The sequence below is a fragment of the Nanorana parkeri genome, unplaced genomic scaffold (assembly GCF_000935625.1).
Source record: "Nanorana parkeri isolate BGI_ZX_2015 unplaced genomic scaffold, ASM93562v1 scaffold361, whole genome shotgun sequence".
In the NCBI taxonomy this organism is placed as follows: domain Eukaryota; kingdom Metazoa; phylum Chordata; class Amphibia; order Anura; family Dicroglossidae; genus Nanorana; species Nanorana parkeri.
The window spans coordinates 1,326,546-1,347,777 of record NW_017306629.1 but is presented as its reverse complement, the minus strand read 5'-3'; the positions used below and the strand labels follow the sequence as shown (position 1 = coordinate 1,347,777).

Here is a 21,232-nt window from a genome sequence, read left to right as displayed (position 1 = left end):
CTTTGGTGCTCTCAAAACCCCACTTTCTGCCCTTGTCGAATCTAAACAGCTGGGACTGAGAAGAAAAATATAAGGACAGACATCAACAATTACTAATTTCTATAACCTTGTTCCCATGATTCCCCTGGGCAAAATAATGAGCACCCTCCCCCAGTAGCCCCCCTGCCTGTGCCGTGTGTCACAAGATCATCACATAAGATCCTATAAAGAATGTGTTTACATACGGATATAGTAATGGCCCGTACAGAAAATTCAGTGGAAAGCTGTGCACCTAGGCTGGCTACACACCTACGCATGGGCATTTTCCTGTGGCGTCCCCAAGCGCATACACAACTAAAACAAATGCACCTGCCCCAGAGTGCATGTTATAAAGAATGCATGAGGGGCGTGGATACACCAAAAGCCAAGCAAAACAAATGACAAACGCACTCATCAATTCGTCACCAGCTTTACAGCAAGGTGCACATGGAATGGGCTTTAAACAGTAAAACAGCCAAAAATTTTCCTGGCACACTCACAAGCTAGCATGTAAAAAAAAAAACTTGTCTCACCACTAAGGTTAAGGTTTTACATGCTAGCTTGTGAGTGTGCCAGGAAAACTTTTGGCTGTTTTACTGTTTAAAGCCCATTCCATGTGCACCTTGCTGTAAAGCTGGTGACGAATTGATGAGTGCGTTTGTCATTTGTTTTGCTTGACTGATTTGGTGCAGCGACGCATGGGGGGGTCTCAGCTGCCATTGGGATGTGCAGGATCCCTTGTGCGTTCCTGTGCCTTTAAAGGAGGTTGGGCTTCCTCCTGACAAACCTGCACCCAATTTTATCTTCTGCCCCATGTGCTCCAAGATGGAGACTCTCATAGTTTAGCGTTAGGACCGCACTATATGAGTTGCGGCTTTCACATTTTCTGCAGAAGACGTGTATCCAAACCTCTGTTTTTAACCTTAGTGGTTAGACAGGTTTTTTTACATGCTAGCTTGTGAGTGTGCCAGGAAAACTTTTTTCTGTCTTACTCCAAAAGCCAGGTAACTTTTTGCTATTACTGTTATATTACTGTTAGGGCCACAGGAAATGAAAGGCCCAACACAATAGAGCAAGTGTTAAACACATGTGCATAAGGCGTAACTTGGCCCCTAAAACTCAAGCAGAGAAAGGAATTCTTTGCAACTGGCGGAAAACTGTTTTAACTTCCAAATACAGAAGGACTCTACTGAGAGGTTTGAAAATGTGCAGGAACTCATTCTAGCAGAGTCAATCAATGGTTTCAAAAAAGAAATGGATGTGTTTTCAAAAGCAAAAAGTAGAAATGACTCTGAATATCGAAGGACATCGTAGAACAGGAGTGGGCAAACTCTGGCCCGCCAGCTGTTGTGGAACTACAAATCCTATGAGGCATTGCAAGACTCTCACATCCACAAGAATGCCTTCCAGAGACAGATGCATCATGGAGCTTCACCACAGCTGGAGGGCCAGAACTTGCCCACCCCTGTTGTCAGGGGCGTATCTGCCGCGAGGCAAACAAGGCGTTTGCCTGGAGCGGCAGATTCGCAGAGAGCGGCACCCCGGGTGATACAACTCACGCGGATCACGGATGGGATGACGCGGACCATCGGCCTGGAGAGTGGACGGCGTGACGGCGCGTACAGACGGCGGGCGGCGTCGATTGCGTGCAGACGGCGTTGATTCACGGTGCCTGTTGTAGAATGTTGATCCAGAGAATAAACTGATTGCCTTTTGGACTTAGGGCAAAATGGATCACAGTTCATAAGGATTTTCTGCCATCATCTGGATCAACTGCAGGATTTAATCTCTGAGGTTTTTGTATTCTTTGTTGAAGTTAAAGGATGTGTCTTTTTCACAAAAAACTACCTAACCGGCTGGCAGAAAGCAGGATTAGAGAAGACACAAATCATTTAAAATGGTAAATTCCAGATCCGGGGCACAGAGGCAAGGTATGTTTATAGCCCCTGCTTTACCATGAACCTAAACATTTGGGTAGAATACTTAAACATCCACTAGCAGTCTTTTGGATGTCTATGCATGGAAGACTTTTACAGGTTAATAACATGCATAAAATACATTAAATGCACATATAATCTTATGGGAAGATTATTGCTGAAAAGAATGGTCTCTTTACACCAAGGCTTAAAATAAACTAACCACCCTAAGGTGGCCATACATGGATTGAATTCCGGCTGTTTTCTACTGAATTGAATGAACTTAGATCCATAGGTGTTGGCCCTGCCAGCACCACCAGGATCAACAAAAGTGGATTTATTAATAGGAGCTGGGCGGAAAACAGCTGAACATTGACCGCATCCAATTAGCTGCAGTTATTGTTTGGATATCCTGACAGCCATCTGTCAGAATACTATAGCCAGCAGAGGCAATTTCTCCATCCACTATCCTAAGCATGGAAGGGATAATCAAGTGATTTCTCTCATTCAGCTCTTGTGAGCAGACAAACTGATTGGTTTGTCAAAATCCACATGACCAGGATGGAACTTACTTGGTATCGATCCAATATTCTTGTGTCTTTGCTTGTTCGGGTGTACTCTGGACCAGTGGGTAATGGCCTAGAAACACAGCCTTCTCTAGCTCCATATACTCCTCCGACCAGCGACAAAGCTGCATTCACTGCCTGGTCCAGTTCAAAAATAGGCAGCCCCCTTTCCCGCTTGGTCTTGCGCACCAGCAGTTTCTGTCTCAGTCTCCTGGCCTCTGGAGTCACAGCTACCGCATTAGGACAAGCCTCAAGGTGTTTTAACAGCAACTTTTCCTCATACATGCTTATAGCGTGGAACTGAGTGCCTCTTCTGTCTCTCCCAATTGGTTGTGGTCTCCTCTTGTCCCGCATTCTCTCGATGGATGGACCCTCATGCAATTCAGCCTCTAACCTCTCCATTCTTTCCTCCTCGCTCTCGATTTCTTGTTTCACATGGACAGATGACTTGTAGTTCTTTCGACTAATAGGAGTAGAATGAAGAGCATTTGGAGAAGGAATGTATTCCATTCCAGGATCAATGACACCATCAGCATCCATCTCTTCATCATCTGTAAAAGAGCCAGAAAAAAACACAAATAAAAAGTGGATGGAAAAAAAAAAAAGGGGGCGAAAAACTACAATACTCTGAATTTGTTTGCATAGCTTAAACAGACGCTGTCACCGGGCCATTTGTGGCAAAGTGACAATGTTTTCTAGTAGCCGACCACTCCTGAAAAGTATATTCACCAATCTGTGCTACCTCACTGGTTCCCAGGCTCTAACAGAGTGCACCCTGAGCCGGTGTCATAGCTTAACCAGGTGGAAGAAGAATACGATATTGATTGGCCACTCCGTCCTGTGTCACATGGGGGAGATCACAGGCTCCTATACCCAAAAGACCTGCTCCATTAGAACAACAAAGTAAGGAGACAGCAAGGGTGTATGGATGGGTAAGTATACCTCGCTTGGGGGACTAGACTATAAGGAGGCACTGACACTTTGCTTTGAATAGGCAACGTGAGTGCGTCTTTAAAAAAACCTATACTTACATCTGAACTGCAGCTTTCCCTTCAGTCTTGCACAGTTGTACAGGCTCCTTGCTTACTCTGCTTCTCATAGCATGCAATAAAACCTGCAGCAAGTCAGCCTCATTTTCTTGCTGGAGGACATCCAGCATCATCTATCTTTGTTCTTCGTAGTCTTACTGTTCTTGGCCCATTACTTTCTACCATTGAATTACATTTTTACTCAATCATAGAGGCTCAGCATCACATTTGCATGCAAATACAATCTGCCTAAGAACGCCCACACCTCCAGATTGACATCCACCCATCAAGGCATTTTGATATTTGCGTAACTCTTCCACCACTTGCAGCAGGGCTAAGGGCTCCTAAGAGCAGTACTGAGGCAGGGTGCTGTTATGTTTCAAGGAAGCAATCTAGAGCAGTATATACAGTGCTTTAGCAAACTAAATGTCATCCAAGTAGGGCTTAGATTTACTTTACGAAAAGCTCTTCTTTGGAAGGTCTGAAATCTGGAAATGACACAGGCTGTCAAAGAAATGCTGCAATGGCATGAAGGGGGCTCTCATTTCCAGGACATAGGGAAGGAAGCCATTAACTGCATCTGCTTTAGGCAGAACATTATTTTTTTTTAACTCCAGCACTCAAGAACCCCAAATAGGCCACAATTTCAGAGTTTCTATGATCTTGTAGAACTGATTCTGTGTCACAAGTGAGTAATAAACACAGCAGTAATCATTGAGAGAAATCACCTGTTTTGATTGGTTACACAGATTACCAATATGTTTATAAATGCAATCAATAGTAAACCTAAATTAGAAGCACTGACCATGAAACAAAGCTTGGGGTGGCATGACATCGGGGATTAGATCAGCTTCTGAAAGCAGGCTTGGAGTAGCTGAGTGAGATGCTGGTGTCCCAGGAGCTGAGAAATCCAGAGATGGAGAAGGAGAGGGACTAGTCATGGGTGTCCGATCTGAAGAGCTCATGGATGAAAAGTCTATGACTTCCCCTTTCTCGAGCACAATATCTGGCCTGCGGTTTCGGCTGGAAAACTTCACAGGAGTGGATGATGTGCTCCGATCACCAAAGCTGCTGGCTTCTTTCTGGGCTTTCCTGATGTCCTTTGCTTCTTGTGTGCGTGATCGTTTCTCCTTCAGCTCTATAGCGGCCTCCACTGGGTTTCCTCTAGATCTCTTCCGTAGGCCCTCCACTGTAATCACTGGGTCCAGGTTAGACTTGCCAGGAACTGGGAGTTACAAAACACAACATATCTATGACACATTTCTTAACTGTGTGCAAGTAAGTATAATGTTGTGCATTTACAACCCCAATTCCAAAAAAAAGTTGGGATGCCGCGTAAAATCTTAATAAAAACAGAATGCAATGATTTGCAAATCTCATAAACGCATATTTTATTCACAATAGAAAATAGAAAAGATATCAAATGTTTAAATTGAGAAAATGTACCATTTTAGGAAAAAATAAGGTAATTTAGGGCAGCCACACGTCTCAAAAAAGTTGGGACAGGGCTGTGTTTACCACGAGGAAGCATCCCCTCTTCTTTTAATAACTTTCAGTAAATGTCTAGGAACTAAGGACACCAGTTGCTGGAGGTTTGGGAGAGGAAGGTTGTCCCATTCTTGCCTGATATAGGATTCTAACTGCTCAACAGTCCTGGGTCTTCTTTGTTGTATTTTTCATTTCTAGATGCGCCAAATATTTTCAACTGGGGAAAAGTCTGGACTGCAGGCAGACCAGTTAAGCACCCGGACTCTTTTACAACGTACTACAAAGTCATGCTGCTTTTATAGATGCAGTATGCAGTTTAGCATTGTCCTGCTGAAATAGGCAAGACCTTCCCTGAAAAAGGAATCATCTGGATGGGAGCATATGCTGCTCTAAAACCTGGATATATGAATATCTGGATATACAGCATTGATGGTGCCTTTCCAGATGTGTAAGCTGCCCAGTCCATACACACTAATGTACCCCCATATCATCAGAGATGCAGGCTTAGAAGTGAGCACTGATAACAAACCAAAAAGGTCCCCCTCCTCTTTAGTCCAGAGGACGCGACTTCCACAGTTGCCAAAAAGAATGTCAAACTTCGATTTGTCTGACAACAAAAGAGTTTTCCACTTTGGCGATTTTAAATGAGCTTCGGCCCAGAGAAGATGGTGGTGTTTCTGGATTATGTTCAGATACGGCTTCTTCTTTGCATGATAGAGCTTTACCTTGCATTTTTGAATGGCAAGGTGAACTGTGTTCACAGACAGTGATTTTTCTATGTATTCCTGAGCCCATGCAATGATGTCCAGTCATGCCTGTTTTTATTTTATGCAGTGCCGTCTGAGGGTCCGAAGATCACGGGCATCCAATATTGCATTTTTGCTTTGTCCCTTGTGCACAGAGATTTCTCCAGATTCTTGGAATCTTTTGATGATATTATGTACTGTAGATGATGATATATTTAAAGTCTTTGCAATTTTACGTTGAGGAACATTATTCTGAAATTGTTTGACAATTTTTTGGCACAGCTTTTCATAGATTGATGAAACTCTGCCCATCTTTACTTCTGAGACACTCTGGTGAACCTCTGCCCGTGTTTACTTCTGGGACGCTATGACTCTCTAAGATGCTCTTTTTATACCCAATCATGTTACTGACCTGTTGCCAATTAACCTAATTAGATGAAAAATGTACTTCCAGCTCTTCCTTGTTAGTACCACTTACTTTGCCAAGTTTTTCTCGCCCTGTCCCAACTTTTTTGAGACGTGTTGCTGCCATCAATTTCAAGTTACCTTATACATTTTGTTCTTAAAATGGTACATTTTCTCAGTTTAAATATTGGATATGTTTTTTATTCTCTATTGTGAATAAAATTTGGGTTTATGCAATTTGCAAATCATTGAATTCTGTTTTTATGTAGACTTTACACAGTGCCCAACTTTTTTGGAATTGGGGTTGTAGTTAAAGTTAATGCTAAATTCCAGGCAAATATAATAAACACATGATAATGCAGCTCCGTATTCATTATTAAATCCTTAAAAGTATTTCTTAAATGCAAGCAGTGTAAGTACCTGAATTTGACTTGGTATTAGCCTCTTGCATTCCCTCTACAACAAAGCTCAGACTGGGAGAGAGAGGAGCAGCACAAAGTCAGGGAGTTGTGCTGTAGTGCTTACATGCAAAAAAGGAGAATGCTGAGAGCGAGTGTCATCAGCCTGCTGCTTCTCCCTTCACTGTCTAGCCACCGGCTGGGAGAGGGACAAGTTCTTAAGTGTAGCAGATTAAATTCAGATCTCCTGCCCTGGCAGACAGGGTAGTGCTGTGTAACTCACTGGATAGAGATAAATACTTGCCCTTTGTCAGTTAAAACATCTCTAATATATGTTTAGCAGCTGCGTATTTAGCCTTTTGCCTGGAGTCCAGCTTTAATTGGAAGATTGTCACTATAATACCTTGGGTAGCTAAACTAAAAACAATGATTTCACCACCAATTGTTGGCTTAAATGCCTCTGATGACAGTTTAAAAAGTCAAATGGTACAGGCTTATGTCGTCAATAATCTTTTTCTATCTTAATCTAGCAATACATTAAACAGTGATTAAATCTGATGTTACTGATTTTAATTCCGCTTACAACAATCACATAAGGTATGGAGTAACACAACTAACTCGAAGTGCGGGGTTGGTTAAAATGAAGACCAGTCTACCACCGTTCTTTTCTATGACACTGGAATACCAGCGATTGCTGTGTCAGTTGCCAGGCTGGATATCAGTCTTCATCATAAAGTGCCTATATGACAGGCACAATTTTAGTGCCCATCATAACTGCTCAACTTCTAGGAAGTTATAGAAAACATCTTACCCTCAGGTTTCAGGGCTGGAGGTTTGTTATGAACTAGCTTCCACCAGCCTGGCTCTCCAAACTCCTGAGCTCCAGATCGGAAGAACATGGGGCTTCCCACAGACAGACAGCCAGCAACAGTGCTCCACCAGGTGGAGGTCTTCTTCCTATAAACATAAGCATATGGAAATGTCCCCAGTGTACATACTGACACATCTTCAAAACCTCCTGCTGTTATAATAGTAAAGCAAGCAACACAAAAATCAACAATATACACAAACTTATACTAATACAGTACATTAGGGATAATGGGTGCATTTGTTAGCAGCGATAGAGTATGTTAAAAGGGAAACTACCTCCCAGATCTACAACCTGGAGACTAAATGACAACTTGTCAGATGTTTCATGTATAGAGGAGATCAGGCAGACTGTTTCTAAGTTTTTGACCAAACCCCGGATAATTCTTCCCTAACTGTATAACGGGAAGTGCCCAAATGTGGGGCACAGGCACAAGGCTCAAAAAAATCTAGATCCCACAGATATCAGCTTCCTGATTTGCCGGGAAGCCGGCTCCATGCTAGCGGAAGTACCGATATTGGTACTCGGTATTGGCGAGTCCCGAAAGATAAATATTAGGGCTGGTACTGATTAAAATGTTCGTGTTCGATTAATCAAAATTTTTTTATCAAATGTGGGGCACAGGCACAAGGCTCAAAAAAATCTAGATCCCACAGATATCAGCTTCCTGATTTGCCGGGAAGCCGGCTCCATGCTAGCGGAAGTACCGATATTGGTACTCGGTATTGGCGAGTCCCGAAAGATAAATATTAGGGCTGGTACTGATTAAAATGTTCGTGTTCGATTAATCAAAATTTTTTTAAAAATCAATTAATCGATTAATTTCTATTAATTATAACGCACATACAGATCCAACTACATTGGCCCATACACATACAGCAAAGCAATGAAGTAATAAAATGAACTAGGATCACACTAATCCAGCACATTATTAATCTCACGTTCCCCACTCAATATGGCAACCGATTGAGTGGGGCACGTGAGATTAATAACGTGCTGGATTAGTGTGACCTAGTTCAGTTTATTATTGATTTTAATTCCGCTTACAACAATCACATAAGGTATGGAGTAACACAACTAACTCGAAGTGCGGGGTTGGTTAAAATGAAGACCAGTCTACCACCGTTCTTTTCTATGACACTGGAATACCAGCGATTGCTGTGTCAGTTGCCAGGCTGGATATCAGTCTTCATCATAAAGTGCCTATATGACAGGCACAATTTTAGTGCCCATCATAACTGCTCAACTTCTAGGAAGTTATAGAAAACATCTTACCCTCAGGTTTCAGGGCTGGAGGTTTGTTATGAACTAGCTTCCACCAGCCTGGCTCTCCAAACTCCTGAGCTCCAGATCGGAAGAACATGGGGCTTCCCACAGACAGACAGCCAGCAACAGTGCTCCACCAGGTGGAGGTCTTCTTCCTATAAACATAAGCATATGGAAATGTCCCCAGTGTACATACTGACACATCTTCAAAACCTCCTGCTGTTATAATAGTAAAGCAAGCAACACAAAAATCAACAATATACACAAACTTATACTAATACAGTACATTAGGGATAATGGGTGCATTTGTTAGCAGCGATAGAGTATGTTAAAAGGGAAACTACCTCCCAGATCTACAACCTGGAGACTAAATGACAACTTGTCAGATGTTTCATGTATAGAGGAGATCAGGCAGACTGTTTCTAAGTTTTTGACCAAACCCCGGATAATTCTTCCCTAACTGTATAACGGGAAGTGCCCAAATGTGGGGCACAGGCACAAGGCTCAAAAAAATCTAGATCCCACAGATATCAGCTTCCTGATTTGCCGGGAAGCCGGCTCCATGCTAGCGGAAGTACCGATATTGGTACTCGGTATTGGCGAGTCCCGAAAGATAAATATTAGGGCTGGTACTGATTAAAATGTTCGTGTTCGATTAATCAAAATTTTTTTAAAAATCAATTAATCGATTAATTTCTATTAATTATAACGCACATACAGATCCAACTACATTGGCCCATACACATACAGCAAAGCAATGAAGTAATAAAATGAACTAGGATCACACTAATCCAGCACATTATTAATCTCACGTTCCCCACTCAATATGGCAACCGATTGAGTGGGGCACGTGAGATTAATAACGTGCTGGATTAGTGTGACCTAGTTCAGTTTATTACTTCATTGCTGTGCTGTATGTGTATAGGCCAATGCCTTGGAGTTTGGTCCACACTTGTGGGCACACTGACCAGCTGGGAAGATTGTAGAAGAAAGGTTCGATGTCAATTGGCAGGCTGCACACTGATGTTCCCTTTACATGCAAGTATAACCTATTTAAAAATTGATAGGGCAGAACAAGTTTATTGGGCAAACTCACCGGCCCAAGTGGCTCCGTCGGCTAATGAAGGGAAGGGGGGAGGAGTCCATCGACGTCACGGACATCAACGGACTCCTCCTCCTTCCCTTCGTTAGCCGCCACGGACATCGACGTCACCGGACTCCTCCCCCCTTCCCTTCGTTAACCGCCACGTAGCCACTTGGGAAAGTGGGGAGGAGTCCGGTGACGTCGAAGTCAGTGACATCACCGGATCTCCGATGGGACTCCCGGAAGCCGGCGGAGAGGTGAGTATTTTCATTAGCGATCAAAAGCATTTTAAATCGAACAAAAATGTTAACGATTAATCGCGAAATTAATTGTTAATTTCCGCAGCCCTAATAAATATTGGTACTTGATACCAAAAAAATATATATATGGTATCGGTGCATCCCTATTTACAACCATTGTTTTACAATTGATTTGACAAATGATTCCAAAAGCACTATGGATAAGCTACAAAGACAGGCAGCACAGTGGAAAAAGCACGCTTTTCAGTTCCCTTTATCTGATTACAACCTCCAACAGAGCAGTCTTAAAGGAAACCAATCACTGCTCTGATGTTGTACCCCAGTACACAAGCTTCATTCAGCGAAGCATCTCTCCAAAAGCTCCTTCAAGCCCTGGAACAGTGGTAGTAGAGCTGGAGGACTGTTTTTTCATTTTGAAAGATACATTTATTTTTTTCATTTATACTGTTACTGCTTATTGGGACATCTCAGGAATTTATTCACATCTCCAACGAACATGACTAACAATGTAATAAAATGTCAGCTACGATGGCAACAGCAAATTCCCATTTCTGTTAATGTATTTTCGGATGAATGGTCCCTTACACTATTACCCTACTCACTATACAAGCCACATGCTTCTAGCCAGGCTATAAAACGTGTGTGGTCAATATCACATTAGATGAATTTACAATAGGGCAGCACAATAATATTATCTGCGTGCTAACAAAATACACACAAAACAGAAAACGAGTGCAGTTAGTGGTAGAAATAGATTCAAAATCTTCACCTGCTTCCCAACAAGAAGTTCCAGTGTTTCTCTATGAATAAGCAGATGTCTTCCTTCCATCTAAAATAACCCTGGCGGCCAGATCCTTCCAGAGACAGATTGTACATGGCCAGCATAACCACCTGCAATATAAAAAGCAGATCATTCAGACCATTTATTGTGCTGATCATTTTAAATGTTAAATAATTTTTAGCATTATAAGTTATTTTAGGACTAAATGTGCAGAAAGTTAGATTTACTAGATGCTTTGGAAATAGTGGAATACAAATCACACAATGAAAAAAACATTGCAATACTATGTGGAGGGAAAATCTAAAATTCAGGAGCAGGTCAGGTCATTGTGGAAGAGTATAGGCAGAATTAAAGCTGAACTAAAAACTGTATTATTAGATGCCGTTTCCATGTCTGCTGTACTATAGGTACGAAAAATATTCTTGCTGCTGGAGTACTCATAGGAACCATGCATCCAGCCCAGTCATGCACTCGGAGGCCTCTCTGCAGTTGAGCAACCTAGACCCATCCCATTGGACAATAAAGGAACAAAAGCTGATAGCTTCTCAGGAAGCTCTTGATGTTAGATGAAAAACACTATAAAAGCACAGTGGGCTTTCAGTTCTCTCCCACCCATTGAGAATGGCATATGGACCTTTACTTGTCCAGAGACAAGGGTCCAGATGCTAAATCCTTTTCAAAAGGACCTTTATTTCCACAGAAGAAATATGAAATTTGATTTCGGCTTGATACCAATTAAAGTAGATCTATACCCCACTTTTTTTATATAAAATAATTCACCCAAACCAAGGCAATCTACCACTCAACTATTTTTGGCTAATATATCCCCAATAATGTACCTTTTTCATCAGCTGCTCCTTAAAGATCCACGCTGCTTCTTCAACACCCGGGAAAGAAGGATGGAGAGCACAGACAGCACCCACTGTTGTAGTCGCATGACCACTCATGGTAAGCATAACTGGGTCCCTTATAGCGCTGCCCCTGAACTACCCCAACCCAGGTGCACGCTTTCTGGCTGTCCTTCATCCCACGTGCCACAATAATTAGGAGCATGCGTGCAATGTCACAAGTTGAAGTGTGCAAGCAAGAGTGTCTCCATGGGACCACTGAAGGCATAGGAGGCACCCAAGAACAAGAGCAGGGGCAGCAATTGTGGGACTGGCAAGAAGGGCTATAAATTAGGGATGCACCTATACTTTTCAGATACCAGTGCTGATACTTTGCATTTTCATGAGAACTACCAGGGTTGCAGCTGGGACCTGGCTCTTGTGCTCCACCACTGTCTTGAAATTATTAGGCCCGGTTCACACCTGGGCGTTTTGTAGCGCGTTCGAACGCTCTGCAAAACGCTCAAACACCGAAATCCCATTATTTCCTATGAGTATGGTTCACACCTGGACGTATTACAGTAGAGCTGCAGCTAACGATTATTTTCAAAATCGATTAGTTAGCCGATTATTAAGTTCGATTAATCGGTTAATCGGATAAAAAAATAAAATACATTTTAAAAAATGGCTCCAGTGATGGGACTACTATTCTTTTATTGAGATTGTAGTCCATCACAGGAGCAAGCGTGGAGCAGTGGAAGTAAAAAAGAAAAAGTGTGGTATGCAATATAGTGAAATGAAACCTGTAAAATTATACAGCAATGAATGCAGAATGGCACCGGCTATAGAGGAATACAAAACCTGGGCGGTGAGCGTGAGGCGGGGAGGAGGTGCGGCATGTGGGTGGGTCTGGCAGCGGCGAGCGTGAGGTGGGGAAGAGGTGCAGCGCGCAGCTTGTGTGGAGCCCTGAACAGGGCCAACTAATCAGAGGCCGATTAATCGATGATTGAAAAAGTTGACAACTTTTTCAATCATCGATTATGTCGATTAGTTGTTGCAGCCCTATATTACAGGCCATAAGAACGCGCTACAAAACGTCCTACGCCCAAAGAAGTACAGGAGCTTCTTTGGGGCGTTTTTGTCGCGCGTTTCCATTGGGATACAGCCAAGATAAGCCCTCAGAAACGCGTTTTTTTTACCGCGAATCACCTAGATGTGAACCCAGCCTTAGTCTGTATTGTTTTAGAAAAATTGTCACATGACAATAAACAATAATGTATCAGTACTTATGTCTGTAAGTACTTGGGCAAGTATCAGTACTTGCAAAAATAATATCAGTGCATCACTTTATTTATAAAAACAAAATCACAGAGATGTACAAATCCCGGGAGCTCCGTGTGCTCCTTACAAATGACAGCTGCCTCCTAACTTTTGAATTTTTCACTAGCCTAGTCTTGGAGTTTGAAAAGTATCTGTATATTCTCATTTCCAAAAACATAAACTATTTTAACATTCAAGTTAATCTAGGGCCATTCAAAACCCTCTTTTACTTACCTGCTGCCAAGTCAGCCTTAAGCGCTCAAACTGCTCTTTGCCGTCTTCGGCACAGTCAGTGCACGTAAATTTGAAGAAGTTGTCCCCTTTCAGATGACTTGGTGGGTCATCTCTAAGCTGGCCTGAAAATGAACACACAACCAGTAACATCCTTAGTAATCTAAAACAAAAGAAAACTCTGTATATCATGTTGAAGTTACAAAGGTTTTAAAGCTGAAGATATCATTAAGTTCTACACTTCACAGGAGTCACTAGGGCAAGTCGGCAATATCAAATCTAATAATGATAATATTGTATTATTTTGGATGAAAAAGCTGCTCTTCCTTGCCATGAATAAAAAAAAAGCAAATTCCCCCCTCCTGGAGCTCCCTCGTGCCCAGGCAAAGATCATATATTAATAAACACACATGACCAGCACACCATACAGTTCTTGCACATATTATGTAGATCAGGGGTGGGCAAACTTCAGCCCTCCAGTTGTGTTAAAACTTCAACTCCCATCATGTATCTGCCCCTGGGAGTCATGCTTGTGGCTATCAGAGTATGGCAATGTCTCATGGGATTTGTAGTTGCAGCACAGCTGGAGATCCAGAGTTTGCCCACCCCTGATGTAGATAATTAGTCTCATAACATTTAACGAGTCACTAAGCACACATGATAAAAGATAATCAGAGAAGCAGTATGGGAAGTCATGTACAATATGTCGGTATATTGCATGCGGACAGGTGCAAAAAGAGGATGTATATACAAGCGGTTTTACACAAAATAAAGTTGGTATGCAGGCAGGAGGGTAAATGAGGTCTCAAAGAGTCAACGTTTCAAGGTGGAACCACTTTATCAGGAGAGACCTAACTTGTGGGTGCCTCCAACCCCCTTTAAATAAAGCGTGGACTCCCACAGGCCGGCTCTAATGACAAGGCATGTCACCAAGAGTGACCTCACGTTACGTCATTACCGGTGCAATGGGGACCCGACTGGCACCAGTCAAGGAGTCTGGTAGGCAAAGATCATATGGTCTTATGCTACCTAGAGCAATATGGGTGTTTTATGTTAAGGAACGCAGGGAGTCTATTGTTGCCACCAGAAAGATTCTGTGTATGAAAGTTGGACTAAAATAATATGATCAGCAGGCACAGCACTGTGCAGCAACATTAAGCAGGATGCAGACTCTGCATATATAATAAGCAAACATGGCCATCCTCGTGTACTTATAAATTACCATAAATAGGGAAACAAGGTTTATTACATACACTGATAAATAGAAGCTGAATCGCTCGGGAAAAAAAAGTCATCAAAATGACCTTAGTATCTCTTTAAATGGGAGGAAACAATGTGCAGTGAAATGGAACTTTGCCCAAATTATATGGAGATCTGATATACACTGCATATATTGTGAACTTCTTTTTGGCCTAACCAGTGCAGTACTTGGAAAACATTGTAGAGTTGTCTTCATCGTATAAGAGTATGTTATTAAAGTTCAACTCCAGCCAACTTTTTTCCCTCCATTTTAGACAAAAAACCTCTTTCATGGCTTTACTGCTGTCTGGGGAGAATTGCTCTCATTACCACAAGCAACACAGAAATTAAGCAATAAAATAAGACAATTCAAACCTGACAGAGTTTCTAATCCAAGTAACCGCAGTGAGTTACCAGCACACACAAAGTACAGTTTCAATATTTGGTTGATATGTTTATTGAAGAATGTCACGTCACTATGTTGCTCTGATGAAGGGTCCCTGCGAGGTCCCAAAACATTAGCCTCTGATGACATCACATGACATTCTTCAATAAACATATCAACCAAATATTGAAACTGTACTTTGCGTGTGCTGGTAACTCACTGCGATTACTTGGATTTTTGCACGGCGCCATCTGTGCGATCATTATAAGCACCACTAATATCGTGCGATTGTAAGACCATAAGGAGTGCAGGTGGCTCTTGGAAAGAAGAGTTTCTAATCCTTCACCACTCCTCTAAAAAGAGATTTTAATCCCGCTTCCAAAATGGAAAGATTCTGCTTGCTTCCTGTCACTGGTGACACCACAGGAAGCATGGTGAAATCTCCACACGACGAAAGAGCAAAAAAAAAAACCTGGCAGTGAGTCTAACTCTTTTTCGCTGTAGACAAAAAAAACCAAAAAAACCCTTTAGCTAAAATGTTACCTTAAAAACTCATCCTTCTTGATGTTAAAAAAGAGCTTGTCAAAACCTATATAGCTTTAAGAAGCGTTTTTAAGCTTGAGGGTCAGCCAGAGAAAAGGGCTGTGAATAATGCTGAAGAGATGCCTTTTGCATTTATTTAGCACCAACACAGAGGAGAAGCCCAAACCACTAAAACTGACACTTTCATTGATGCAAAGTTTTGCATTCAGTGGCGAGGGGTTAGGCCCCTGACAAGGGTCTTAGTTGCTGTGCGTGTCCCCATTCAGCAGATTCTCTTTCTATTTGTCTTGGTGAGTACTGTCACTGGGACTGAAAGGGAAAGAAAATGCAAACTATTACACTGTCACTGGGAGAGGAGCAGAGGTGATTTTTCAAAAGGGACACTTGTTGCAGTTAAATCCGTCAAGGAGGGCATTTCCCTTACTTTGGAGAGATATCCTCTTGCTGCCTGTTGTGTCCACAGTACAGAAGATAAAGGCAAAAGTCACCAGTGGAACAAAGATGGCAAAAAAAAATGGACAGTGATTTTGCCCACTCCTTAACTTTCTCCAAAATGTAAACAAATTGGCTTTAGAGGGAAGGACAAATCCCAGGAGCCAGGTAGTCGATGCTCCTTAAAAATGACAGTTGGCACCTAACTTTGGAGGCTTCCTCTAGATGTTGTCAATGGTGCTGCCTCCTAAAAAATCCTACTGGTTCCTGAACTGAACACACTGGCTCCTACATTCCATATTAATCTGCCCATCCCTGACATATATAGCAGACAGCAAATAATACAGTTATGTTGAAGCTGTTAAAATGGGCAACCAGATTATCCAAGCTGTGTAGCAATGCTGGAGGTAATGTGAAAATGGTCCAGTTGTAAAACAAGGGAGGTGGGAGGGTCACACAAGTATTGGTCGGAGAATGGCATTAAAGAAAGACTGTCAAGAGAAAAATATGGATTGATCTATTCAGGAAATTATAGCTGGCCTTCTTCTAGCCTGGGTCAGTAATTCAAAGTTTTGAAGGACAACTATAGATATGGCATCTGTCCTATAAAGGTGTGGCACCTCCACCCTGGAACAGAGGTAAATATCAGACCACGGCATGGCTCAATGCCTTAAACTGCAACATGTACCAAAAGTACATGTCCTTTAAAAGCTGTGAATCAGCCAATAGCCAGTCAACAAGCATGTTGAGAATGGCAGCCCCTGTCTATCTCTCATGACAGTACTCCTTTCACTACCCCTATGCTCATACTAGATCTGCACTCTGAATTAAAGTGAGTCAACAATACCAGAGTAAGCTTTGCGGTTTCTCTTCTTGCCTTGCATAAGCAACCTTCTATAAGCTCAAAATAAATATACATTATACAGGGAGAAGTAACCCATACATACTTGCTGGGATCCATTTCTGACACTTGTCACAGTGAAAAGGCATTTCTTCCATCCATGGTGGGTCTACCTCATCGCCAACATCGCTGTTTAAAGAATCTCCACTCTGATCATGAGACAAGTCTATAGAAGCCTGATCTTCAGACTCGACCAGCAACAGAGTCTCACCTTCCACTTCCCCTTCCTCCAGACCTTCAGAGGCCGATGTCCTGGTAGCCTCATCGTCCATAGGAGTGATATGGGCCGATGTATCCATGACCTACACACAGCAGAGGACGGGATTGGGCTAGAACAAATGTCAGATGCCTACTTTTAAGTGAAAGTCGTCTCTGTATGCAACAGCTGACATGTAGCTCCCTATTTAACAATACAATCAGGCAGCACAGACCACACTGTACACAAGTTCCTATAGATTAGGCACTTTTATTAGGAGTCCATGAGGTCTTTTTGAACAATGACAACTCTGAGTGTGATCGCCATGTGGAAAATGTATATAAAAGTCACAAATGATAAGACTGAACAGTCCTCGTTCCCAGCAGAAGTCTGGAGTTATGATTTGTTAGATGCTTCGCTTAAAGCAAACTTCTCCCGTTCAGACTCCAGCTGTTTGGTTAACTCAATCTGATCATTAAGAAGGCGCAAGTTGTCTTGTTTCCGTCTTTGCCTTTCAAAGTCTCGAAATACACCTTCACGCAGTCTCTGAAAAGAAACAGGAAAAACACAATCCATTTTAGATCATATTTCCAAATACTTTACATGATCTGTATGAGAACCAATATTACAATATTCAATAGACTTTATTTGACCAAGTTATTCAATAACTTGTGTATGTACAAAGACAGAGGGCCCATCCACACTTGTACATTGTGACAACACAGCACGGCAAAGCAGAGTTTTAGCGCATTACACGGTTTGCATTTTTTTAAAGACCAAGTTTATTTTTCTGACCATGTTTCCTGTTACAACATGATCAGAGCGCAAAATCTCAGGTCAGCGTTGTACTGTGAACAATTGCTGTGCCATGGCAGTGACCTGTGTTGGTCTTGTTCAGAAAAACACAGGTCATTTCTGTCATAGTGTGAACGAGATAGAAAGAAAATCATTGTCTATTAAAGCAAACCTCTCATATTACTAAATCAAGCCAACTAACAGCGCAGACATGTAGCTGACATTATAAGCTATCAGTACATACTTCTGTTGCAGGCTTTGCCCCCCCCCCCCTTCCCAGAACCACCCTAAGACCCCGCTGGAACATCCCCACTTTAATGTACCGTAGAAGAAGCATGCACTTCCATTCCATAATGCAAATCCAGTGACTGAGTGACTTATAACTTATAGGAAGGTCCATGTGAGGAGTTTGCAATTGCTTGTAAAAACATTTACTTTCAGAATTCAGCATTTTCATAGTAGGTCAGACAGGGAAGAAGGTGGTGGTGAGGCTCAGATTTGTGAATGGAAAGGAGTACAGGGGACTGGATACATGACTGTAGCACTGGAGATCTGTAGCGCTTACACCCAGAGCAGCCAGGTAGTACAGTGAAGCTCTACTACCCCAGCATGTAAACTAACTGGTTGGCAGGATATAGAAGTATCCCTACGTGATGGCGATCGGCTTTTCCGAAAAAGGAATGTTTGGCTGCTATAAAGCTGCTGTAATCATGCCTGCTGTTGGGCTTCAGGACCCGTTCACTCCATGTGCGGTGACAGGAATTTTTCAGCATGTGAACAGGGGAGTGTATGCAGAATATGCAGCCTTTTTTCATACCGCACCCCACCTCAGCGCCAGTAACCACAGCTCATGCATAAAATGTTACTTTGCTATTTCAATAAAAAAAAAAAAAAAGGTAAACAGTGCCCTGCATTGTAACACAAGGTCACGCCCCCACTGGCAGCACACAGTGCACACCAGTCTCTATGCTAAATCGGAGCGTTGTAGCATGCAGGCTGGTGGTAACGAGTCTTAAAAGCTGACATTACATGCAAAGTCTGCTTATCTTGAAGCCGCCCACCCCCAGAATAAAAACCACTTACTGCAAGAAATAAAATAGTAGAAGAAAAAAGTAAACAACACTTTCCTTACACTTGCCTAAGCCTGAAAGACATCACTGGGCCTTCTCAAGGGACCCTAAAAATGTGGAGGATCCTGGATCCCACCAGCATGCGCTACTGTACAGTACTGGAACTTCTTCTCAGGAGACTTGGGATCCTGAGCTTTCCCAGGATTTGGCTGGGGTCCAGAGAATTCACCACCACATACAGGAAGTGGACAGATTTTATTTATGTTTTGATCAGGGATTGGAGGGGGGCAGCTGCATGGTCTTCTTTAAATACTCCATACTGACTAAGGCGGGAAGAGTTTTTATTCTAAGGTTCAGTAAGCAACCAATCAGAAGATAGCCTGCTTAGGTCAGACCAGTACACAATGAAGTGTGATTGGCTGCCATTTGTTACTATACAGAATGAGTAATATTTATTGGGTAAGGCTGTAGATGTCTATTACAACAGTGCTGGACACAAAGTGACCCTTCTAGAGGAGGTGTATTGTCCCATCACAGGAGCACTTCTACTGCCTGACCTTCACCATTAACCTCTAATGTGTCTAAAGAGCCCCAGAACGCCCACCCACCTCTCTTTCCAGGTTCTGCATCCCATGCACTCCAATCACCGTACCCGCGGTCAGCACCAACGAGATGCCCAGCACCACCTTGGACCGGGTAGACATGCCTGCAGCAGGCTCGGAAGGGGCGGAGCGATGCTGAACCGCATGAGCGTGAGAGTGGAGCGCAACGCTGCGTGAGTATAGTATGTGCGACAATTACGTCATCTCCGTGAGACCTCTATCCGCCATGTTTGTTTGTGGTTCTGCTGGCAAATCTGTTCTAAGCGTTACCGTATATAAAATAACTACTATTGACTTTTAGAAGCGTACAGCAGCGTTTCTGCTTATCAGGACATATTTACATTTCCAAGATGTCCTTTCCCCTTTTTGAAGTCCAATAGTTAAATGCAGAGATGAACTGCATATATGAGAGCTGTTTTACCTTCTAAGGACTTGTATTTCTTACAATTTAATTCCTTATACGTGTGTGCACAGTTCTGAGATTTACACTGTGCTGTAACACAGTATATCCTCATATTGCAGTGGTGGGGACATGGTTTTGTCCTTTCCCAGCCTGTGACTGGACAGGGAAAGGAGAAGCAGCAAACTGATGAGCCCATCTCTCTGCTCTCTCCTATCAGCATGCATCTTGCACTGCAGCAGCACAATGGAATTGCTCCCTGTGAAGCCTCTCCACACACTGGCTTTATTATTGCATCAGGAATTTACATCCGATACAAACATAGATTTAAAACTGTTTTTCTAACTCAACAGGAAAATGTAAAGAGTAATCTGGTAATTAAGTTATCCACTTATTTACAGAAAGAGTTTAAATACTGTAAAGCTGTATCAGTTTGCACGGGATGAACATTTCCTGTGATTTAAAAAGAAAAAGTCAGCCCCTATATCTGTTATGGCCATAAAATTGTAATGTTTCATTGCAAAAGCTTACCACTACTTTTTGACACAAAAGCAGTAATAACTGTACAATCATAATATTGTCATTACTTAAAGCCTGGAGTTTAAGGTGACTATTTGAACTTTATGTATATATTTGGTTCAGTGAAAGTTATGAGGTGTATTTTTCTTGCTAGAAAGTGTGACAACACCTATTTCTGCATCTATTTACCAGCTAATAATAACATAAACCTTTGATGCAACATAAAAGTATGAGAATATATATGCTTCAATCACATATTACTGTAAGGGCCCGATGCATACATTAAGGTATTGGAGCCACCCCACCAGCTGTCAGGGCCTGTGGACCTCTCCTAGATAACCAGGCTACACATCAGAAGCACCCTGTCACTGATCTTGTATTCTGAGACTTCACTGCAGACTCGGCTGGAAGAAGAACACTTTAAAAAGTTGTTTGGGTCTATAGAAGAAAGGACGTTTGATGTTATATGAGGTTGGTGTTACACCTTAGAAGCTCTGATCTAGGGTTGCCACCTGTCCAGGATTCAACCGGACAGTCTGATTTTTGAGTCTTGTGTCTGGATTTTAGGCCAGCTGACACCCGGCCACAAGATACTAACAGGTTTTTGCACAAAAGGGTGAAGAGTTTGGAGAAGGCAGGAGAAGGGAAGAATCGAGGACAACATAGCTGAACTGGAAAGTGAGCTCAATTGGATAATTGTTCCAAATCAGTTATTATCCTAGATTGTTCACTTCTCCTGCTTTCTCCAAACTCTTCACCCTTTTGTGAATAACCCTGGAAGTGTCGATACCAGAACTTTACATTTTTTGACAGAGGCAGCTGCCTGTGAGCCACGGGTGCCTGTAAAATGTTTCCTACCTCCGGAGCCCAGGTGAGACCCCTACACTTCTCGCACAGCACTCCTGAAAGTCTGCATTGCCCACCTGAGACCCCACACAGCCATCTGAG

General features: G+C 42.5%; 2 protein-coding genes across 2 annotated transcripts; both read right to left on the bottom strand.

The window, feature by feature from the left end:
* Positions 1–2,437: 2,437 nt before the first annotated feature.
* KAT14 (lysine acetyltransferase 14) lies at positions 2,438–17,098 on the bottom strand. The gene is made up of 6 exons (XM_018558816.1): positions 16,749–17,098; positions 13,206–13,327; positions 10,813–10,934; positions 8,709–8,854; positions 4,334–4,753; positions 2,438–3,051 (listed from the first exon to the last, which is right to left on the bottom strand). The coding sequence occupies exons 1-6, from the start codon at positions 16,999–17,001 to the stop codon at positions 2,438–2,440; spliced, it is 1,677 nt and encodes a 558-aa protein (XP_018414318.1). The 5' UTR covers positions 17,002–17,098.
* A 97-nt stretch (positions 17,099–17,195) lies between these two features.
* On the bottom strand, positions 17,196–19,521 carry PET117 (PET117 homolog). The gene is made up of 2 exons (XM_018558817.1): positions 19,372–19,521; positions 17,196–17,444 (listed from the first exon to the last, which is right to left on the bottom strand). Exons 1-2 carry the CDS (start codon positions 19,465–19,467, stop codon positions 17,295–17,297), a joined length of 246 nt encoding a protein of 81 aa, XP_018414319.1. The 5' UTR covers positions 19,468–19,521; the 3' UTR covers positions 17,196–17,294.
* Between the last annotated feature and the right edge of the window lie 1,711 nt (positions 19,522–21,232).

Bases quoted from the DNA above. Each gene is read 5' to 3' on its own strand.
- KAT14 (XM_018558816.1), bottom strand. From the start codon at position 17,001: ATGGATACATCGGCCCATATCACTCCTATGGACGATGAGGCTACCAGG. The intron at 8,855-10,812 runs GTGAAGATTTTG...TTATGTTTATAG, and splicing joins AACTTCTTGTTGGGAAGCAG to GAAGAAGACCTCCACCTGGT. The intron at 4,754-8,708 runs GTAAGATGTTTT...TGTAACTCCCAG, and splicing joins TCCAGCCCTGAAACCTGAGG to TTCCTGGCAAGTCTAACCTG.
- PET117 (XM_018558817.1), bottom strand. From the start codon at position 19,467: ATGTCTACCCGGTCCAAGGTGGTGCTGGGCATCTCGTTGGTGCTGACC. The intron at 17,445-19,371 runs GTGGGTGGGCGT...GTTTCTTTTCAG, and splicing joins TGCAGAACCTGGAAAGAGAG to AGACTGCGTGAAGGTGTATT.